Source organism: Pristis pectinata, chromosome 11, assembly GCF_009764475.1.
Source record: "Pristis pectinata isolate sPriPec2 chromosome 11, sPriPec2.1.pri, whole genome shotgun sequence".
NCBI lineage: Eukaryota > Metazoa > Chordata > Chondrichthyes > Rhinopristiformes > Pristidae > Pristis > Pristis pectinata.
In genome coordinates this window covers 24,709,388-24,733,301 of record NC_067415.1, presented here as the reverse complement: position 1 = coordinate 24,733,301, position 23,914 = coordinate 24,709,388, and the positions used below count along the sequence as shown (strand labels likewise).

The window sequence follows — 23,914 nt, the reverse complement described above, 5'->3', positions numbered from 1 at the left end:
CAAAAATTGAATTGGGGATTTTGTAATCTCTGTAGTTTATCTTTATTCAATTACATCATTACCCATCAGCTATCATTGCAGAGTCATTCAGAATTTTAATTGAAGTTGCCCTTTCTTAAATCTACAAGTCAAACTATTGGCCAAAGCTTTTACAAAGTTACTTTTAATATTGATCAGAATTAATCCCATGGCTCTGCACGCGACGACATTTTAAAAATGGATTTACTCTGTGTAAATTGTCAAATAATCCTTGGTATCCAAAAGGAATTGGAAGGGAAATTACAGTTTTCAAAACGTGCTCACCATTGAAATTTTCTGGCCTGCTATTTTGTAGAGTTACAATATTGTGCCAGTAATTGACGCACTGCATTAATCAAATTTATTTTTCTTTAAAAATGCAAGCCCTTTAAAGATGGAGTTTAAGACGTTCACCCTGCTTTATTTCAAAATGTCTATCTGATTTAGCTATTCAGTGTAATCTACATACACCATATAATCATAAACTGCTCTTTTGCTTAGCATATGTACTTAATCTCTTTGAATACTGCAGAATGCAGAACTGCTCAACCAGGGTACAAAATGTCAGAAAAATGATAGGACAATCCACTCGCCTACAGATGAAAAGATATCATGGCTATTTTTGTGTGAATACAAACAATCAATGTTGGAGGGTTTACTATGTATGCTTAGCCAGATGAATTTGTCCCTGAATTGGAAGAGTGACCTCTTGTGTGCAGTGTTGGTCACTATACAATTATTCACAATATCAAATAGTTTGCAGAAGTAATTACTGTTTTAAAAGTGTTACATCTTTTGTACTTTTTAAAACTTGCATTTGAACAATATACTGCAATATTTTTAAAACCAAACCAAGTGTGCTTTAAATTCTTAAACATGCTTTTAATTCTAACTTGCAGATTACTTGTTGAACGGATATTTGCACAGTATATGGTGCCTCACAATTTGGAGACTTCAGAAAGGATGAAGTGTTTGTACTATCTTTATGCAACCCTGGACACCAATGCTGTGAAGTATGTTTTAAAATTGGTTTGACTAAATGCCAAGTGCATGATTCCGAGTTATTCACTGCTGTCTCTTTGCTCTGACTAAATTTTCAAGAAAACAATATTCTCTTTACAAAAGTATGCAATTATATAATGCTAATTAGAGTTTAAGCATGTTCAGCTGTGTGATGATTAAACAGAAGCTCAAGGCTTGAGATCTGATGAAAATGTTTTTACCTTCTGAACAAGCAACACATGGATTGCTGAAGTGCTGCACTCCAGCTGTCCAACTGAAATGAGCACTGAAGTAAAAGGACCTATGCTCCCTACACCTAAGGAGATAGCTTTCTGCTTCAGAAGGAGCATGGCATAATGTGGAGTTTGTTATAACTATTGCTAGAACAACTTTGAAAACCCTGAATTATAAAACTAACTTAGCTGTGAAATTCTCTTGATCTATTGATTCATGGAGGCTGTCAGCTTTCTAAAGGTTGGATTGAAATCTTCCAACAGCATCATCTTAAAATTTTCCTTTATTTAAATTGCAAATTTCCATCTGTACTAGACACATCAATTACTGGAACGGTTCAGCTGCACTTAGAGCAGCGTTAAACTCCACAGCAAAATTGACATGTTGTGATGATTTTACTTTCATCATCATAGGAAATTATGGGCTACCACTCAGAAGTGATAGCTTCACTGAGATTTCAGTGCATTATTGTTATTTTGAAGTTGTACAGTAATTTATAGAGGTGTGTGAAAAGTCACTGAGGGAGAGAGAGAATTCAGTTCCTCCATACATATGGGACCTCCCCAGGTTATGATAGGGTTCAGTTCCCGAGAACAGTTCGTAATCCGAAAGGTTCGTAAGTTGGAAGAACAGCTGCCTGGCAATGTATTTAAATAAAAACATAGGCCAACCAAGGGCAATGTGAGGTCAAACCCGGGCGTTTTACTCAATCATTCATATTATTATTTCAGGAAATCTATTATCCATACTCAGTAATGTCTCCCGCTTAATTTCAGTCTCTTGAAACTCCGCCAGTACCACCTTGCTCTCCTGCCTGGCCCCAAGCTCCTAACACTCAGATTCTTTTCCTTCCTTCCCCTGCTGCTGTTCTCACCACAGCCCCCCCCACCCTCTGACCTCATCCCAGCACCACACTTCTCCCTTCCACCTCCCCTCTTTCCCTTGAGCTCCCCCACCCCTCACCTTGCCCCACCTCCAATCCCTGCCTGGTCTTCATTATCGCAGATCCTACTCTCTGATACTGAGTGGTCAGTCCTCAGCAGAGTCCTTACTTCTGTACCCCTGCGGGCACACCTCAACAAGTTCTGGGCCTGTCATGATGTCAAGCTCTTCTTCATCCACCTCCTGTGTCTATTCTTTTAGCAAGAAATCCTCAAACCCACTGGCACCTTCCCACATCTTCAACACTTTTCCCCCCTTCCTTTTGAACAGCGCCTTCAGACATTTTACTCTCTCTTGATCTTAACATCTCCATTTGCTGTTGCGACATCAACTGTACTTCTCCCCTGACGCACTCTAACCTCATCCCCACCGAACACACAGCACTCCAATCCCAACCTAGTCAGCAAACACTCAAACAAGGGCAGTGCCATTGTAGTCTGGCAAACTAAGAGGCCAGACGACAGCTCTTGGGTACCCTCTCATACCTACCCCGGACCATGACCCCACCAACAAACACCAGAACACCGTCTCCTGCACTTTCACAGATGTCATCACATTAGATCTCCCCTTCACAGCCTCCAACCTAGAGTGCCCCAACACTGCATTTCCCGCTTCTATTTCTTACCCAAGATCCACAAACAGGACTGTCCAGGTAGACCCATTATTTCTGCTTGCACTTGCCCCCCCCATGTCAATTTTGCCAGCTGCAATGAGACCCCACCACTAACCACATCTCCTCTCCACCCGTTTCCGCCTCTGCTCCATAACTTCTCAAAGTGGGTAAGGAACATTCATGATAGTATTGAGAACCTTGGCCAGGTATTGAAAGCACACAAGTCCTACGTAAGTGGCAGAAGGTGCACACCACTTCACAAGCTACCTACAAACCCACCCATTGGCCACCTCATGTCTCAGCTATGGAAGAGTTTGCAGTTCCCACATTGGCCTTGTTAGCCACCTTAGAACTCACAAAAGCGAAGTGGAAGCAAATCATCCTCAATGCCAAGAACTACCTAAGAAGAAGAAGAACTGTATTGTGTAGCAGACAAAGCCAAATTAATTAATGAACAGAGCCTGTTAAAGAGCAGAAGAAACAGAAACCGCAGCAGCTTCTCCCATTAAAAGCATAGCAAATTCTCCAGTAAAATGTAATGAATCGAGGATATTTTTACATAAATTAAGTGCACAAAATTATTTCAGTTACAAATAAAACAATGGTTACCAAGTGTGACTGATAGGGGAAATCAGCCAAACTTTTCTGTGACTGGCTTTAGCATAGACACGAAATGTGACATTACTTTTATTTGTTTTATGGCTGTGATGTGCTTATTCCACATATAAATGAAAGTTTGAGCAAAGATCTTAAAACGTGGGAGAATTTTATGGAAGAAGTTCCTGATCCTTGCATCCAGAATGCCACAGTTACTTTAGCGACAGTAAATGGTAATTTCATGCAACTGAACAAGAGATGCATTAAAGGAAGATGATACGAATGCAGTTTCAAAGGTTTCAGGGAGATAGAGAAGGGGGAGAAAGAAATTTGCATCATGGTCACAATGGTATGTAATGTAATTTGTGAGTTTTAGTAAAACCTTTTTAGTGGTGTGATGGGCAAAAACCTGATTGAATAAATTCAAAGACTTGGTTGCAGAAAAGATTGGTGCAGATTTGAGAGCTGCCCACATACTCAAGTACTAGTAACTGAATAATAAACTGTGTCTAAATTAATTGGGCATGTTGTGCCACAGAAGGATCTAACAAGTTCCTCAATATTTCTGTAGTGGACTTGAAAATGATAACGTAATGAAGCCAGAGATGGGTTGAAATTGGCTGCTTATGTTGTCCTTGCTTTTTATTTCAATTTTTAACAGGGCATTAAACGAAATGTGGAAGTGTCAGAACATGCTGAGACATCATGTACGCGACTTGCTTGATTTGCACAAACAACAAAAAGTAAGTGTGCTTTTCCACTTAATGTGCAGGGAGTTAGATAGAAATGTTATGACGCCAGGATGTTGTGCTGATCATGAAATGAGCAATTGATTTTTATGTATATTTTTGGCTCAAGGACTCTGGAACAGTTGAAACTTGTCCTTGTATTAGTTCCTGAGAGGTGAAACTAAGCCAGAAGTTACAAATATGCTATCCCAATTCTATTTCAGTCTAGTGCCTGTTGACTTACAAATAACAAATTTGTGCATTGTGCTGGACTTAAATGTTTTGCATAAGATTGGACTTTTACTCATCAGGTCATCCTTGAGATTTCAAATCTTAGTCCTCTGAGAGTTAATGTAATATATCTGATACAAAGTTAGTTGGCATTGTGGATTGGAAGGAAACAATAGGGAATGTTCAAGAGTGTACTGACAGGTTATGAATGAGTGAGGATGTGGTAGAAATAGAATATAGAAAAATATAAATTATCCAATATAGTAGAAATAAAAAGATAAGCAAAGGTTTGTGGGGGTAAAGGCTGGTTAGAACTTTAAATAAATTGTCAGCATCTGTACCTTGACTGCATTGAACATACAGTTATGATTATAACAAAATCTCTCCCTGTCTCTTCTAATGAACAGTATATTGAGAATAACTGAGGCTGCAAATTAAATTTCTTCTGTGCTAACTGCACTGAATGTGATTCTTCAAATATATTGTCCCACTATTTTTGCATATGGTCGCATGTTGAGTTTTTTTTTAACAACTATACACCTTGGAGGATAATATTTTGGGAAGTTCAGACAACAACTGGGTGGTCATAATTTTTCTTATTAGAGACTATGTGAGTTGATTCAGCAGGCATGGTAATGTAGCGGTTAGCGTAACACTATTACAGCACCAGTGACCCGGATTCAATTCCAGCCACTGTCTGTAAGGAGTTTGTACGTTCTCCCTGTGTCTGCGTGGGTTTCCTCCGGGTGCTCCGGTTTCCTCCCACATTCTAAAGACGCACAGGTTAGGAAGTTGTGGGCGTGCTATGTTGGCACCACACGTGTGGCGACACTTGAGGGCTGCCCCCATAATACTCTACGCAAAAAATGTATTTCACTGTGTGTTTCAATGTACATGTGACTAATAAAGATATCTTGTGTTATAAATTGAGTGTTAATTCTGTAAGCTTTTTAAGGATGTTAATCTGGTCAAGATAAATTTGCTGTGTATTTCAGCAGGCCTTGGCCAAGAGTGCTTTGTGGCTGCTGTTGTTATATAGCAGTACTTTCCTCTTAAACGTTCTCTGAGAGAATAGTGTAATATGTGAGTTTGCTGATGATACAAAGTTGAATTGGAAAGAGATGGTAGAGAATCGTCAGGAGTGTACTGACAGGTTGTGAATGGGTGAGGGTGTGGTAGGTATATAGTATAGAAAAATATAGATTATCCAATTTATTAGAAATAAAAGATTAGCAAAGTATTTTTTTAAACAATGAGAGACTGAAAAGTGTTAGTTTTCAGAGGGATCTGTGTGTCCACATACACAAATCACTGAAAATTATCAGACAGAGCAAGCAATTAGGAGGGCAAATAATGGAAATCAAGAAAATAGCAGAAGAAAATGCTGGTAGCACTCTGCAGATCAGACAGCAGCAGTGGAAAGAAACATAGTTAATGTTTCAGTTGAAGATCTTTGTTAGGACTTTGTTGGAAGAAATAATATGTTGGCCATTATTTCAGGAGAATTTGAATATGAGAGTAAAGACACCATTCTGAATTTACGTAGGACCCTGTTGAGACCACAACTGGAATATTGTGTTCAGGTCTGGCCTACTTAATTTTAGAGACAGTCCTCAGGTTACATAAGAGTTTTGAGAACTGTCCATAAACTGATTTTTTCCTGTTAGTCAGAAACAAGCAATTTCAATGAGGGTTATTTAACATGAACATTTATTTATTGTCTTCCCCTGCGTAGTTACAGAGGTACAGAATCAGAATGCTCAACGTCCAAAGGCTAGTTTTGATGGCATTAAGTTATCAATGGATGTAACATTTGTTTGATAAAGTATTTTACAAGTGTCAATAGAAGAGACTTGCTAGTTTCCAAAGCAATTCTCTTAACAGAGCTGCATCCTGCTGTGAACTGGCAGCTGCGTTCTTAACAGATAATGGTGTCTGTTTGATTATGCTGGAGGTTACATGTAAACAAAGTTTTATTTTGAGGACTGGTTGTCTTTTGAATTAACTCGCTGCTATCCCTATCCCATAACTCCTGAAGATGCTTGCAATTCTGTAACTGGATTTCCTACCTTGAAAAATTTTTTAAAAATTTATGGGAGAACTTGTGTAAAGTCTGGTCTCTGTAAGTTGGGTCTTTTCATAATCCGGGGAGCCCCATACTTGTAATAGAGTGCACAGAGATTTAACAGTTTGATTCTTGGAGTAGCGAGTTTGTTGTACAAACAGCTATTAAGTAGACTGTGCCTTTCTCCTTTGATTTTGGAAGAATTAGTGGTGATCTCATTGAGATGTATAAAATCCTTATAGGGCTTAATGGAGTAAATAAGCATGATATTTCCCCTGGCTGGAGGCCTCAAAATAGGGGGTCACCCATTCAAGATTGCGATCAGATGAAATTTCTTCACCCAGAAATTAGAGAATTTTTGGATTTCTCCATGTAAGAGGGCTGTGAATTATTGCAATCAATGCTAGGTATCATTGGTTCATTTGTTGAGTATATAAAGGCAGAGATTAATAGGTTTTTGAATATTAAGAGAATCAGAGAATGAAGAGATATGGGGCTGGCATAAGAAAGTGGCTTTAAGGTAAATGATTAGCTCTGATCTTATTGAATGGTGGAACAATGGAGCAAGTATATGGGGCTAAATGACCTATTCTCACTTGTTTCTTATTTTCTTTGTACTGCCAAGGAATGGAACTCTGACTACATTAAAGTATATGGGATGTCTCAATTTTGAGGAGTATGCCAACTGGAGTTACAGTATCAGTTTTTATAGATATTTGATTCAATATCTCTGGGAATTATTTAGAGATACTTTGCTAAGTTATATTTCCATTGTATTATGTAGATTACACTAGTGAACTTTTGATAGTGTTGAAATTCCAAACTTGCTGCTGTTAAGATTATTCTAATTGAACTTGATAAGTAGCCATAAATGTGTTGTACTACAAAGTTTTGAAATTACTTTGGAGAGGGGGGTGGTGGGAGAAATCTCTTGAAACTGCAAAAGTTGCAAAGGCGGTTTAAAAAAACTCAAATGTATTCTGTGTATATAAAATCAGCACAAATTCAAACTATTCCAACACTTATGATAGATGATTTGAGCTTTATCTCTTCTCACCACTCTTATCTTGCAACCTGTACACCAAAGCCATCTGTTTTCAATAAAGATTATTTTTTTCTTGTAATTTTTCTCAGAAGATCTGAGGCTCAAAGGAGAACAAAATGAAGTCCAAAAAGACACTGAATATGATGTGAACCAATAGGAAATTAAAAACATAAGGAGCAGGAGTAGGCCATCTGCCCCGTCAAGCCTGCTCCACCATTCAATAAGATCGTGGCTGATCTGGCTGTGGACTCTGATCCACCTTTCTGCCTTTTCCCCATAACCCTTAATTCCCTTACTATGCAAAAATCTATCTAACTGTGTCTTAAATATATTTAATGAGGTAGCCTCTACCGCTTCCCTGGGCAGAGAATTCCATGGCTATGTCCCCCAGTTCTAGTCTCACCTACCAGTGGAAACAACCTTCCTGCCTCTATCTTATGTATCCCTTACATAATTTTACATGTTTCTATAAGATCCCGTTTCATTCTTCTGAATTTCAGTGAGTATCATCCCAGGCGACTCAATCTCTCCTCATAGGCTTACCCCCTCATCTCTGGAATCAAGCTGTTGAACCTCCTCTGCACCACCTCCAAAACCAGTATATCTTTGCTCAAGTAAGGAGACCAGAACTGCAGCAGTACTCCAGGTGCGGCCTCACCAGTACCCTGTACAATCACAACATAATATCCCTGCTCTTTACCTCATCCACCTGTTCCCCTCAATTCACTGTGCTTATTATATCCTCAAAGAACTCCAGTACATTTGTCAAACAGGATCTCCCCTTGCTGAATCCATGCTCTGTCTGCCTGATGGAACCACTTCTATCCAGGTGTCTTGCTATTTCTTCCTTAATGAGAGCTTCAAGCATTTTCCCAACAACAGACGTTAAACTAACTGGCCTGTAGTTACCAGCCTTTTGCCTACATCCTTTTTTAAACAGTGATGTGACATTTGCTGCCTTCCAATCTGCCCGGACCTGCCTGGAAGCCAGAGAATTTTGGTAAATTATCACAAACGCCTCCACTAAAACTTTCACCATTTCTTTCAGTACTCTGGGATGCAACCCATCAGGACCAGGGGAAATGTCGACCTTTAGGCCCACTAGTTTGCTCATCACTACCTCTTCAGTGACAGCAATTGTATCAAGGTCCTTACCTCCCATCGCATTTATAGCATCTCTGTTTGGCATGTTAGATGTGTCCTCCACCATGAAGGCTGACACAAAATAGTCGTTCAAGGCCTCGGCCATTTCCACGTTACCCAATATTAATTCCACCTTCTCATCTTCCAAGGGAACCATGTTCAGTTTAGCCACCCTTTTCCACTTCATATGATTAAAAACAGATCGTAAAAGTTTTTTTTATATTCTTTGCTGGTTTACTTTCATAATCTATCTTCCCTTTCCTTATTTCTTTATTAAGAATTAAAAAATTAAGAATAAAAGAAAGGCAGGGAATATACACATGGTATATGGTGCCTTGAAATTGTGAAATGTGTTTTCTTCCATCTCTTTTTGTCCATTATCTCCCTGATCACCCTGGTCCTTTCATTATATTCTGTTTACTTCTATCCGATCTTTGCCTTTTATCATCTTATACACCTCTATCAAGTCACCACTCATCCTCCTCCTCTCCAAAGAGAAAAGCTCACTCAACCTATCCTCTAAAGACGTGATCTCCAAACCAGGCAACATCCTGGTAAATCTCCTCTGCACCCTCGCTAAAGCTTCCACATCCTTCCTATAATGAGGCGACCAGGACTAAACACAACACTCCAAGTGTAGTCTAACCAGAGTTGTATAGAGCTGCAACATTACCTTGCAGGTCTTGAACTCAATACCCCAACTAATGAAGGCCAACACAATTTAAAAACCCAATTGACCTGTATGGACATGGACCCCAAGATCCCTCTGTTTCTTCACACTGCCAGGAGTCCTACCATTAACCGTGTATTCTGCCTTCAAATTTGGTCTTCCAAAGTGTATCACTTCACACTTTTCTGGGTTGAACTCCATTTGCCACTTCTCAGCCTAGCTCTGCATCCTATCAATGTCCTGTTGTAATTTACAGCAACCTTCTACACTATTCACAGCACCACCAACCTTCGTGTCATCAGCCACATAGTAACCCACCCTTCCACAACCTCATCCAAGTCGTTTATAAAAATCACAAAGAGTAGGAGTCCCAGAACAGATCCCTGTGGAACACCACTGGTCACCGACCTCCAGGCAGAATATACACCATCTACCACCACCCTCTGTCTTCTATGAGCAAGCCAATTCTGAATCCACACAGCCACGTTTCCCTGGATCCCATGCCTCCTGACTTTCTGAATGAGCTTTCCATGAGGAACCTTATCAAAGGCCTTACTAAAATCCATGTACACCACATCCATTGCTCTACCTTCATCAATGTGCTTTGTCACATCCTCAATTCAGTCAAGCTCGTGAGTCGTGACTTGTCCCTCACAAAGCCATGCTGTCTGTCCTTAATCAGCCTGTGCTTCTCCAAATGCCCATAAATCCTGTCTCTAAGAATCTTCTCCAGTAATTTGCCCACCACTGAAGTAAGACTCACTGGTCTATAATTCCGAGGCCTTTCTTGAACAAAGGAAGAACGTGTGCCACTCTCCTATCATCTGGCACTACTCCTGTCGACAGTGAGGATGCAAAGATCATTGCCAAAGGTGCAGCAACCTCTTCCCTCGCTTCCCCTAATAACCTTTGATATATCCCATCAGGCCCTGGTGACTTATCTACCCTAATGTTTTTCAAAAATTCCAGCACATCCTCTTTCCTCACGTCGACATGCCTGACCGTATCAGCCTGTCATATGCCATCCTCACAAACGTCAAGGTCTCTCTCTCTCTGATGAATTCTGAAGCAAAGTATTCATTAAGGACCTCCCCTACCTCTTCCAACTCCAGGCGCGTTTCCTCTTTTATCCCTGATTGGTCCTACCCTCATTCTAGTCATCCTCCTATCTTCACGTATGTGTAGAATGCCTTGGGGTTTCCTTAATCCTACTCACCAAGGCCATCTCACATCCCCTTCTAGCTCTCCTAAATCCATTCTTAAGCTCCCTCCTGGCTACCTTGTAACTCTCCAGAGCCCTGTCTGATCCATGCTTTCTAAACCTTGGGTAAGCTTCTTTCTTCCTCTTGACAAGATATTCTACATCTCTTGTCAACCACAATTCCTTCACTCTACCATCTTTACCCTTGCTCAGTGGGACAAACCTATCTAGAACCCCATGCAAGTACTCCCTAAACAACCTCCACATTTCCACTGTGCACTTCCCTAAGAATATCTCTTCCCAATTTACGCTCCCAAGTTCCTACCTAATAGCATCATAATTCCCCCTACCCCAATTAAATACTTTCCCATATTGTCTGCTCCTATCCCTCTCCAAGGCTATGGTAAAGGTCAAGGAGTTCTGATCACTGTCTCCAAAATGCTCTCCCACCAAGAGATCTGAAACCTGATCAGGCTCATTGCCTAGTACCAGGTCCAGAATGGCCTCTCCTCTAGTCGGCCTGTCGACATACTGTGTCAGGAATCCTTCCTGGACACACCTAACAAACTCTGCCTCATCTATCCCCTTTACACTACGGAGGTGCCAATCAATATCAGGGAAGTTGAAATCAACCAGGACAACAACCCTGTTGTTCTTGCACTCTCCAAAATCTGCCTTCTGATCTGCTCCTCAGTGTCTCTGTTGCTATAGTGGGGTGGGGGTGGGGTGGGGTGGGGTGGGGTGGGAGGGGTCTGTAGAATACTCCCAATAGAGTGCACTCCCTTCCTGTTTCTGACTTCCACCCACATTGACTCAATAGACAATCCCTCCAGGACATCCTCCCTTTCTGCAGCTGTGACACTGTCCCTGATCAGCAAAGCCACTCCCCCACCTCTTTTACCTCCGTCCCTGTCCCCTTTGAAACATCTAAATGTCAAAATATCCAACAGCCATTCCTGCCCTTGTGACAGCCAAGTCTCTGTAATGGCCACCACATCATAGTTCCATGCTGTAAGTTCATCACCCCGTTCCTGATACAGTAGATAGATTTCAGCCCATCCAACTGACTGCAATTTTGCTCTTTCAACTACCTATCCTTCCTCACAGTCTTTCTGCATGCTGCATCTACTTGTACACTAAATGCACCAACCTCTGACCTATCCCCCTGCTGAACTAGTTTAAACCCTCCCCAACAGCTCCAGCAAACCAGCCTGCAAGAATATTGGTCCCCCTCCAGTTCAGGTGTAACCTGTCCCTTTTGTACAGGTTGTACCTTCCCCAGAAGAGATCCCAATGATCAACAAATCTGAAACCCTGCCCCCTGCACCAACTCCTCAGCCACGCATTCATCTGCCAAATCAACCTATTATTACCCTCACTGGCGCGTGGCACAGACAGTGATCCAGAGATTACTACCCTTGGGGTCCTGCTTTTAAGCTTCCAATCTAGCTCCCTATATTCCCTCTTCAGGACCTCATCTCTTTTGCTATCTATATCATTGGTACCAATATGTACTGCAGTCTCAGGCTGTTCGCTCTCCCCCTTTAAAATGCTGTGAACCCGATCAGAAACATCCCTGACCCTGGCACCTGGGAGGCAATATATCATCCAGGAGTCTCTTACACGACCACAGAATCTCCTGTCTGCCCCCCTTACTATGGAATCCCCTATCACTACCATTCTTCTCTTCTCTCCCCTTCCCTTCTGCACCACACGACCAGGCTCAGTGCCAGATATCTGGGCACTGCAGCTCTCCTCTGGTAGGTCATTTCCCCCTCCCCAACAGTATCCAAAGTGGTATACCTGTTATTGAGGGGAATGGCCACTACCTGCCCATTCTCCTTCCTTCCTTCTGACAGTCACCCAGCTACTTGCCCCCTGCAGCCTCTGAGTGACTGCCTCCCTGTAACTCGTATCTATGAACTCCTCGTTATCCCGTAGGAGCTGAAGATCATCCAGCTGCATCTCCAGTTCCATATCACGGTCTGTAAGGAGCTGCAGTTGGATGCACCTCGTGTAGGTGTAGCTATCAGGGAGACTGGAGCTTTCTCAGAACTCCCACATCTCATAAGATGAACACACCAGTGACCCTGGAGCCATTCTAACTACTCTGGCCTGGCACTAAAGGAAACACCAAAGCAAGAAAGAAAGAAAAACTTACCAGAGCCTTATCTTAGCCTCCGCCTCCTCTCACTGAAGCCTCAGTCCCCCGCTCTAACCCTGGTCTACACCAACAATGGCCGCTCCGCTTATATCTACTTTTATTTGCTGCTGTTAATTAGCCAATCAGGTAGTTTGCAAATGTGCCTCATTTAGACTCTTGCAACGTGAAACTCACAAGCACACATGCAGAGAATCGCCTCTTTACAAAGCTCCCGCTCCAAATTGAAGAACTTGTGAAAGTTGGATAAGTTGTGATCTTAGTGAGTGGTGAAGCAGGCTTATTCCTCTTCCTGCATCTTGTGGTCTTGTGCTATTTCTTGTGGTCTTATGGTCTTCCCTATTTCTTTCCTCATAAGAAAATTTGGAATAGTTTTCCCCCCTTTCTCCACTTGTTGCTGGGCTTGCTACATAATGGATAAATCAGGTCTCCTGAATGTAAATTTAGGAGTTCTTTGTGTTCCCCTCCCCCCCCCCCCCCCCCCCCCAATAGGTTTTACATTGTCTGTATTCCAGTTAATATTAGTGTAGTTGAAATCCCCCACTGTTACTACCCTAATATTTTCGGACTTCAGAAATCTGCCTGTAAATGTGCTCTTTAATTTCCCTCACAGTAGCACATTACCAACAGTGTGATTGCTGTATTTTGGTACTTTAGTTAACTTGCATAGTTTCCATTTGATGATCCTTTTACCATATCATCCCATCACAAAACTCTTAATTCTTTCTTTAACTACTATTGCCATTATCCCTATTTTTTTTACATGTATCTCATCTAACAGCCTTGTAACTAGAAACATTAAGCTGCCAATCCTCTCATTTATCAATAATAGCTAAAATATCATTCTTCCATGTGACTAGCAATGCCTTCAGCTCACTTCCTTGTTCACTGAACACTTTGCATTTGGGTATATCCCAGTAAACACAGTCTATTTTTGGCCTATTTTTGAACATTTGTTTACTCAGCCTTCTAACTACTTTTCTATTTTCCAATTCTTTTTCTGTTTTGATTCAATCTTCAGCTTCCCATCCCCCTGCAAAGTTAGTTTAAACCCTTCCCAATATACTAGTAAACCTGCCTGCAAGAATGTTGTTCTAGGCCTTGTTTCAACGCAACCATCACTTCAATTTTCCTTCTATTTTCAATTTTAGTTCCGTGTTCAAACTATGCCATTCATTTGTATCCAAACATCAGTATTTGGAAGTTGCAGTGCAGGTAGCAGTGTCGAAATAGTTACGTAATCTTAAATTCTGGTTCTGCCTAAGCTCTAAAATAGACATGACATTCGTTGGGGAAGACCACCTCATTCCTTGCATTGAGTTTTACCTGGAACCATAATTCCTGCCTGGTTTAACCAAAGTTGCTTCAAACCCCTGAACACAGTATACACAGGGAATACAGCAGTTCACTTGGTCAGTCCACCTCTTACTAAGCTGTCGGTCCTCTCTTTGCTGGTGCTTTATGTCTGCAGGATGCCACAATACAAGAGAATTGCCCCATCAGCATTTCCCTTTACTGCCAAGATAAGAGCGGTATTGTCGTGGGAACCTGATCACTTCCAAGTTCCCTGTGGGTCATACATACACTTGGCTATGCATTGCTGTCATTATTTTGGGGACACAAGCGACTGCAGATACTAGAGTCTGGAGCAAAAAATAAACTTGGAAAAACTCAGCATCTTGAGCAGTATTTGTGGAGGCAAAGGGATGGTCGACATTTTGGGTTGAGAACTTGCATCAGAAAGTTTGACAATCTCTGTCTTAGTGCAGTATGGAATGGTCAGCATACTTTGGACCTAAAACAGTACAGCACAGGAACAAGCACTTTGGCCCACAATGTCTGTGCCGAAGATGATGCCAAATTAAACTAATTCTCTTCTGCCTGTACATGATCCATATTACTTGCATATTCATGTGTCTAACAGCCTCTTAAATGCCACTATCATATCTGCTTCCGCCACTCCCCCCATCAGCCCATTCCAAGCACCTGCCACTCTCTGTAAAGCCCTGGATGTCTCCTTTAAACTTTCCCCCTTTCACCTCAAATGGATGGCCACTAGTATTTGACACTTCTAACCTGGGAAAAGATTCTGACTGTCTACCCTGTATATTCCTCTTATAATCTTATAGACATCTATCAGGAATATGACATAGGTGATTCTTTTTATTTAATAATTAAATATTTTGAGGTTATTTTTATTTTAATGGGTGGGGTCTTTTGTATGCATTTTTGGCCATGAGAATTTGATTAGGAGCCAAGTACTTAGAGGTTGTGAACCCAAAAGTAGTCTGAGAAAGGGAGTTATGGAGCTGGAATGTCCTTGATGCGCTCACTCCCTGGACACGTCACCAGCGATCCCTGCCTGTATGGACTTACTTTTCCTGGATGCAGAGGCTGGTCAGGCTGACCCACTGTACCCAAGAATGACCCTACAAGGCAGAACAAGGTCTGAATGACGAACACACTCGGGTGACATGCTACTGAGGCCCTGACCGCAGAACCACCTGACAACCTTTGACAACTTGTCTCTGTCAAAGACTTCTGATTAGTTTTTAAAAATCTGTTACAGACTTTTTTATATAAATTATTGATATCTAAATTGCTTTACTAAAAATGTAAAACTTGGAGCATATTTTAATATTTTGTATTATTTGTTAGTATTTTAAATTGTCAGGCAACTCGAGCATGTAACCTACACCTGCCTTTTTCTGTAGGGTGGAGTGACGTCCAAATGAATGGAGTTTCCATTCATGTGCCAGTTCTCCTAGGCTTAAAGCGCAGTGGCTGGATGTCAGGTACATCCAGCCCCTCTCTTCATATCAGTGTTCTGCTGCCAGACCTCGTAGTTGAGTCCATGGTGAAGCTCGCATAGGCATTTGATCATTTGGAGGTTTTTTGGCATTCAGCTTTTCAATGCACATTTATGGAAGTTCTAGACGTACTGGACTAATGGCTATTCGCCAGTTGTTTCCTTTGGAATTGCTGGCTGTAAGTTAGAGCAATTTGGCTCATCACAATTTCTTCACTACTTTGTCTGAAACCAATTTTAGCCAGCCAGCTAAATTCTGTCACAGTAAGGTACTTATTTTTGTTTTGTTTTGTTAGTTGATACTAAGCAAATGTATGACGTGTGAGTAAAACATTTGTTTAATTGGAGTATATGCTTCCTTAAAAAAAATCACTGGGCAAATATCTATGATTTTGATTGTTAAATGCATTGTAATTGTGTGTGAAAATATATTAATTTTTTTTATCTTTAATTTTCAGTCTGATCCCACTGATAAAGCCATATTCTCAAAAGTGATGATCATTGCCAGTAAGTATTTATACTTGCATTTTTTTTGCAAGCCTGTTATTTATAATATTGCATACTGTTAATTGAATGCAATGAATATAATGAAGAACTGTAAGACAAAACACCAAGGATGGACAGTACAATTATTGTAACAGCAAATGTGATTAAAACAATATTTTGTTGTCAGAAAACTTGCCTGATCCAGGAAAAGCCCAGGACTTCATGAAGAAATTTGATCAATTTTTAGAAGAGGATGAACGAATCAGATCTCAACTGGATGTGCTTGTTAGTCCAAACTGTTCCTGCAAGCAAGCAGAAGGATGTGTGGTAATTGCAGAAATCATGGTATATTAAAGTGTATTGACAATTCCTGGAAACACAATTATATTGTTTCAATAATTCTCTTTTTCTTTTTGAACAGCGTGAAATCACCCGAAAGTTAAGTAACCCTAAACAACCTACAAACCCGTTTTTGGAAATGGTGAAGTTTCTCCTGGAGAGGATAGCACCTGTCCATATAGACACTGAATCCATTAGGTATTATTATTTTTAATAATAACAAAAAGTCTGATTATTTTGCCATCAGAACTGCTTTTAAATATTACAGTTCTTGAGGGCATATTGCTGGTTAAAATGGGATCCAGACAACTGGATACAACACCAATCCAGTATTATTTTTTATGTGTAGGCTACAATACAAGTTTTAACTTTGGAACCTTTTTTTCATAATATGATAAACTTAGTAAATAATGAAATGCAGGCACTGAAGTAGAATAGTTGAGCCAAATAATGTAGAAGCATTTAAAGGCATCTTTATGAGAAAGAAGGGGTTAGTGGAATCTGATAAATATCCAAAGAAACATTTAAAGGGGCTTGTGTAGTGCATAAATGTTAGAATGACTACATGTGCCAAATGTCTTATTTCTTTTCGAACGTGCCAGTTAAGTGAGGAGATGGGTCTGAGATTTAAAAACTTACAATTAGAAGTTCACAAATTGAACCCTGCACGACTGATGTTGACATTTTTTAATTTCTAATTACCAATGTCAGACCAGGACATAATTGGCATAAATGGTACCGCTGACTAATAAAATTCAGCATAGAAGGAAGACTTTTGGCCATTAGTGTTTGTACCTACTTTTTGGTTAAACAATCCAATTTATCACACTTCTTTCTGCACAGCCCTGTAAATAGTTTCTCTTCCAGTTCAATTTTCAATGTTGCTATGGAATTATTTTATTATTTTCCACCTCTCGAAGGCAGAGTATCTCAGATTACAACTTGTTACATAAATTATTTCGCTGCAACATTTGGTTGCTGATCTTGCTGCCACTGGAAACAATCTCTATTTGTTTATTCTTGTCAAACTTCTTCATAATTTTGAATAATTCTACCAGATATCCTCCCAACTACATCTGCTCTGAGGAGAACAAACCTGTTACTTCATAGAACTGAAGTCCCCAAGTCTTGATAGAATTCTTGCAAATTTCTTCTGCATCCTCTTTAAGGCCATGGCATTCTTCTTAAAGCTTCATCAACAATTAGTCACAGTACACCAGCTGAAGGCTAACCAATATTTTATAAAGTTTAGCTTTTGCTTTTGTACTCTATTCTGTTATTAGTATATGCATTTTTAGCCACCTTCTCAACTTGTGCTGCCGCCTTCAAAGATTTGTATACATCCTCCAGCAAACTCTGTTCTTCAACTCTTAAACATATTACCATCAAGTTGTATTGTTTCTTATTCCAATTGAAAAATTGTGGCCAGAGCTCCTGTAGTTCTCAACATTCTTCTGTCAGTAACTTCAGATGAGCCCATCTAGACTGGATCACTTTCTTACTTTGAGGTCTGTCGGTCTTTAATTTTTTTTATCCATTTCGGTGTTGCCACTGTGCCCTCCTTTACTGTTGCATAGACTCATAGAATGGTACAGCAAAGAAACAGGACACTTGCCCAACTTGTCATTTGTCAAGCTACATTAATCCCCTTTGCCTACTTTAGACTGGTATCCCTCTCTTGCCAAACATGGGCAAATGGGAGTAGCTTAGATGGGAATCTTGGTTGGCATGGACTAGTTGGGCCAAAGGGCCTGTCTCCTTGCTGTATGACTCCATGACCCAAGTACCTGTCCAAACACCTTTTGAACACTAATTATATCGACCTATACCACTTCCTCTGGCATCTTGTTCCATATAACTGTAATCCGCTATGTAAAAAAACTTAACCCTCAAATCTCCTTTAAATTTCTCACCTTAAACCTGTGCACTCTATTTTTAGATTCCCCCACCCTAGGAAAAAGACTCTATTTATCCTATCAATGCCCCTCATAACTTTATAAACCTCTATAAGGTCACCTCTCTGCCTCCTACGTTCCAGTGAGAATAAACACAGCCTATCCACTCTAAGTAAAGCCTTCCATTCCAGGCAACATCCTGGTGAATCTCATCTGCATTCTTCCTCATGCTACCACAGCCTTCCTGTAGTGCGGCGACCAGAACTGTACACAGTACTCCAACATCTTTTGTACAACTGCAACATGACATCCTAACTCTCACAGAACATTACAGCACAGTACAGGCCATTTGGCCCACGATGTTGTGCCAACATTATATCCTGCTTTAATATCTATCTAACCCTTCCCTCCCACATAGCCCTCCATTTCTCTATCATTCATGTGGCTATCTAAGAGTCTCTTAAATGCCCCTAATATATCTGCCCCCACAACCTCTGCCAGCAGAGCATTCCACGCACCCACCACTCTCTGTGTAAAAAAAAAAACTACCTCTGACATCCCCCTTGTATCTTCCGACATCCCCCTTGTATCTTCCTCCAACGCCCTGGGAAAAAGTCTCTGACTGTCCACTCAATCTATGCATCTTATCATCTTGTACATCTCTATCAAGTCACCTCTCATCCTCCTCCTCTCCAACGAGAAAAGTCCTAGCTCACTCAACCTATCCTCATAAGACATGCTCTCCAATCCAGACAACATCCTGGTAAATCTCCTCTGCACCCTCTCTAAAGTTTTCCTATAATGAGGTGACCAGAACTGAACACAATACTCCAAGTTGGTCTGACCAGAGTTCTACAGAGCTGCAACATTTACCTCATGGCTCTTGAACTCAATACCCTGACTAATGAAGGCCAACATACCTTATGCCTTCTTAACAACCCTGTTGACCTGCGCAGCAACCTTGAGGGATCTATGGACATGGACCCCAAGATACCTCTGTTCCTCCACTCTGCCAAGAGTCCTGCCTTTAACCTTGTATTCTGCCTTCAAATTCGATCTCCCGAAGTCTATCACTTCACACTTACCTGGGTTGAACTCCATCTGCCACTTCTCAGTCCAGGTCTGCATTCTATCAATATCCTGTTGTAATCTACAGCACCCTTCTACACTACCCACAAAACCACCAACCTTTGTATCATCAGCAAACTTACTAACCCACCCTTCCACATCCTCATCCAAGTCATTTATAAAAATCACAAAGAGCAGGGGTCCCAGAACAGATCCCTGCGGAACACCGACCTCCAGGCAGAATATACACCATCTACCACCACCCTCTGTCTTCTATGAGTGAGCCAATTCTGAATCCACAGAGCCAAGTTTCCCTGGATCCCATGCCTCCTGACTTTCTGAATGATACTCAATGGCTTGTCCTATGAAGGCAAGGATGCTGAATGCCCTCTTCACTACCATATCAATCTGCGTCTGCATTTTCGTGGAGCTACGAACTTGCACCCCAAGGTCCCTCTGTACATCAACACTCCTGAAGTCTAAATCCCTCTGTATCCTTTCACAATCAACTTCACTATCTTCTATTATGCCAATTTTTGTGCCATGTGCAAACTTACTAATCAGCTCCCCCCCCACGTTCTCATCCAAGTCATTTATGTACATAAAAAGCCTCACTGGTCCCAGCACTGATCTCTGCGGTACACCACTGGTTGCAGACTTCAAGTCTAAGAAACATCCCTTGATCACTAACCTCTCCTGCTATCACCAAGCCAGTTTTGGATCCTGCACACCTTGGATCCCATGTGCTCTAACCTTCTGGGCCAGCCTTGGACTTTGTCAAAGCCTTGCTAAAGTCCAGGTAAACCATGTCTACTGCCCTGTCTTCTTCAATTTTCTTTGCTACCTCCTCAAAAAAACTCAATCAGATGTGAGACAGGAATTCACTTGCAAGTGAACATAGATCCTGTCCCTTAGAAATTTTTCCAGTAATTTCCCCACTATTTGATGTATTGCTCACCAGTCTTTAGTTTCCTGACTTATCCTTTATGCCCTTTTTGAAAAAGGGAACAACATCAACTATCCTCCAATCTTCTGGTACCTCACACATGGCTAACAAAATTGCAAAAATCCCCATTAGAGCCCCAGAAATCTCCTCCCTTTCTTCCCAAAGCACCCTGTGATAGATCCTGTCAATCCCTGGGGAGTTATCCACCTTACTGTATGCAGTATCACCAACACTTCCTTCTTCCTGACACAGATGTGTTCTAGAATATCAGTGTACCCCTCCCCTAACTCTCCATCTTCCACATATTTCTCCCTGGTGAATACCGATAAGAAGTATTTCTTTAGGATCCTGCTCGTGTCCCCTGGTTCCACACATGACTTTTCCTTTTGGTCCGAGAAGAAACATACAGTGGCATGCAAAAGTTTGGGCACCCATGGTCAAAATTTCTGTTACTGTGAATAGCTAAGCGAGTAAACGATGACCTGATTTCCAAAAGGCATAAAGTTAAAGATGACACATTTAATATTTTAAGCAAGATTACTTTTTTTATTTCCATCTTTTACAGTTTCAAAATAACAAAAAAGGAAAAGGGCCCAAAGCAAAAGTTTGGGCACTCTGCATGGTCAGTACTTAGTAACACCCCCTTTGGCAAGTATCACAGCTTGTAAACGCTTCCTGTAGCCAGCTAAAAGAGTCTTTCAATTCTTGTTTAGGGGATTTTCGCCCATTCTTCCTTGCAAAAGGCTTCTAGTTCTGTGATTCTTGGGCCGTCTTGCATGCACTGCTCTTTTGAGGTCTATCCATAGATTTTCGATGATGTTTAGGTCGGGGGACTGTGAGGGCCATGGCAAAACCTTCAGCTTGTGCCTCTTGAGGTAGTCCATTGTGGATTTTGAGGTGTGTTTAGGATAGTTATCCTGTTGTAGAAGCCATCCTCTCTTCATCTTCAGCTTTTTTTTTTACAGACAGTGTGATGTTTGCTTCCAGAATTTGCTGGTATTTAATTGAATTCATTCTTCCCTCTACCAGTGAAATGTTCCCCGTGCCACTGGCTGCAACACAAACCCAAAGCATGATCGATCCACCCCCGTGCTTAACAGTTGGAGAGGTGTTCTTTTCATGAAATTCTGCACACTTTTTTCTCCAAACGTACCTTTGCTCATTGTGGCCAAAAAGTTCTACTTTAACTTCATCAGTCCACAGGACTTGTTTCCAAAATGCATCAGGCTTGTTTAGATGTTCCTTTGCAAACTTCTGACGCTGAATTTTGTGGTGAGGACGCAGGAAAGGTTTTCTTATGACTCTTCCATGAAGGTCATATTTGTGCAGGTGTCACTGCACAGTAGAATAGTGCACCACCAGTCCAGAGTCTGCTAAATCTTCCTGAAGTCAAATGGGGGTTTTGATTTGCCTTTCCAGCAATCCTACGAGCAGTTCTGTTGGAAAGTTTTCTTGGTCTTCCAGACCTCAACTTGACCTCCACCATTCCTGTTAAGTGTCATTTCTTAATTACATTATGAACTGAGGAAACGGCTACCTGAAAACGCTTTGCTATCTTCTTATAGCCTTTACCTGCTTTGTAGCATCATTTAATTTAATTTTCAGAGTGCTAGGCAGCTGCTTAGAGGAGGCCATGGCTGCTGATTGTTGGGACAAGGTTTGAGGAGTCAGGGTATTTATAAAGCTTTGAAATTTGCATCATATGGCCTTTCCAAACGATGACTGTGAATAAGCCATAGTCCTAACAAGCTAATGAAGGTCTGAGACCTTGGTAGAAGTTATCTGAGAGCTCAGATCTCTTGGGCTGTCCAAACTTTTGCATGGTGCTCCTCTTTTCACTCTAAAATTGTACAAAACAAAAATAATACACTAATCTTGCTTAAAATGTTGAAAAGAATGTTTCATCTTTAACTTTATGACTTTTGGAGATCATTTCATCTTCTACTCATTTAAACTATTCACAGTAACAGAAATTTTGACCGGGGTGCCCAAACTTTTGCATGCCACTGTACTCTTTCCCTAGCTACCCTCTTGCTTTCCAATATTAATAAAGGTTTTGGGATCCTTCTTAATCCTGCTTGCCGAACGCCTTACACTATGGCAATTCCAGTCACTACTGGGAAGTTTAAAATCCTTCAGTACTACAGCACTATTTTTTACCCCCTATTTCAATTTGTCTACATATCTGTTCTTTCAATTCTGGCTAACAATTGGGAAACCTATTATATGACTGCTTAACATGATCTCCCCTTTCTTACTTCTAAGTTTTACCCATATAGTCTTATCGGCTGATCCCTCCACAATATCCTCCTTGACTACTGCAGTAATGCTCTCCCTGATCAGCAAAACAACTTCCCTTTTTGTACTCCCCTTTGTCGTGCCTGAAACTTCTATACCTTGGAACATTTGAGCTGCCAGTCCTGCCCTTCCCTCAACATTGTTTCTGTGATTGCAACAATATCATAATCCCATGTGCTGATCCATACTCTCAGCTCATCTAAAGTCCGCAAAGCTTCTTGCGTTAAAGTAAATGCAGTTAAGCCTACCAGCCTTCTCGTGCTTTCCCACCTGTCCCTGTTTGCACTGCCCATTGGACTTGCCTGTTCTCTTTTCTACATATGATTCTGACTCTGCATCTGCTGCATTGTCATTCTGGGTTGCACCCCCTGCCTCACTAGCTTAAACCCTTTCGAGTAGCAATAACAAACCTCCCTGCACCTCCCAAGTAGCACTTGTAAACCTCCTGCATTGGTAATATCCTCTTCTCCAAAGGCATATGGAAACTATCCACTTAGAACTTCAGCCATGTAGCATGTTCTCCATGCACTTTGCTTGACTTATTTCTTTTTTTAAGATCCTCTGTACTTTTTTATATTCCAACATGGCTCTTTATTATTAACTTTACGCACATCACTGATTTGTATGAAGATGAAAAGCTTTTAAGTGAGAGTTTGTCTAAATTTAATTAGGTGAGTTCTCTCTATATAGTATTCTTGTTAGAGTTGCTTCCTTAATAATCATACCATAAGGAGTGCAAATACAAAATTGTCAAAGTGCTCAGCATACACCTTCCCACTAACAGTTAGTTAAATTTGGTGTATGCTGACCACCTTGAAAGGAGGGAAGAGTAATTTTTAAATGGTGAGAGATTAAAAGGTGTTGGTGTTCAGATGGACCTGGATGTCTGTAAACTGAAAGTTAACATGGAGGCACAGCAAGCAATTAGGAAAGGAAACTTCATATTGGCTTTTATTACGAGAAGGTTTGAGTAGAGGAGTAGAAGTGTTTTGCTTCAGTTATATAGAGGTCTGGTGAGACTGCATCTGCAATATTGTGTACAGTTCTGGTCTCTCTATGTAAGAAAGGACGTACTTGAGATGGAGAGAGCACAACAAAATGTTAACCAAATCGATCCATGAGATGATAAGTTTGTCCTTTGAGAGAAATTAGACTAAGCCTATACTGTCTTGAATCTAGAGGCAATCTTACTGAAACCTACAACACTACATGCTTAGTAGGCTAGATGCAAAGTTGATTTTTTTTTCCCCCCCTGATTGAAATGTGTACATCATGGGTCTTGGTATCAAAATAAGGGATCAGTTAATCATGACCCAGATAAAACTACTTGGAATTAGTGCATGAAAGTGGAGGTAAAGTTTTAAAACAAAAATTGACTGTGATCTTACTGAATGCTGGAATGGCCTTTTCCTATTTCTTTCTT

The 23,914-nt window shown here is 40.9% G+C and overlaps 1 protein-coding gene across 14 annotated transcripts in view; it reads left to right on the top strand.

Moving 5' to 3' along the window:
• The window catches only part of pds5b (PDS5 cohesin associated factor B), a 194,857-nt gene that overhangs the window by 91,567 nt on the left and 79,376 nt on the right, over positions 1–23,914 (top strand). For all 14 annotated transcript variants that reach the window (XM_052026040.1, XM_052026028.1, XM_052026027.1 and 11 more), the window contains 5 exons: positions 918–1,031; positions 4,068–4,149; positions 15,918–15,966; positions 16,133–16,272; positions 16,367–16,482. In XM_052026040.1, the coding sequence (XP_051882000.1) occupies positions 918–1,031; positions 4,068–4,149; positions 15,918–15,966; positions 16,133–16,272; positions 16,367–16,482 (501 nt within the window). The remainder of the gene's footprint in view (positions 1–917; positions 1,032–4,067; positions 4,150–15,917; positions 15,967–16,132; positions 16,273–16,366; positions 16,483–23,914) is intronic.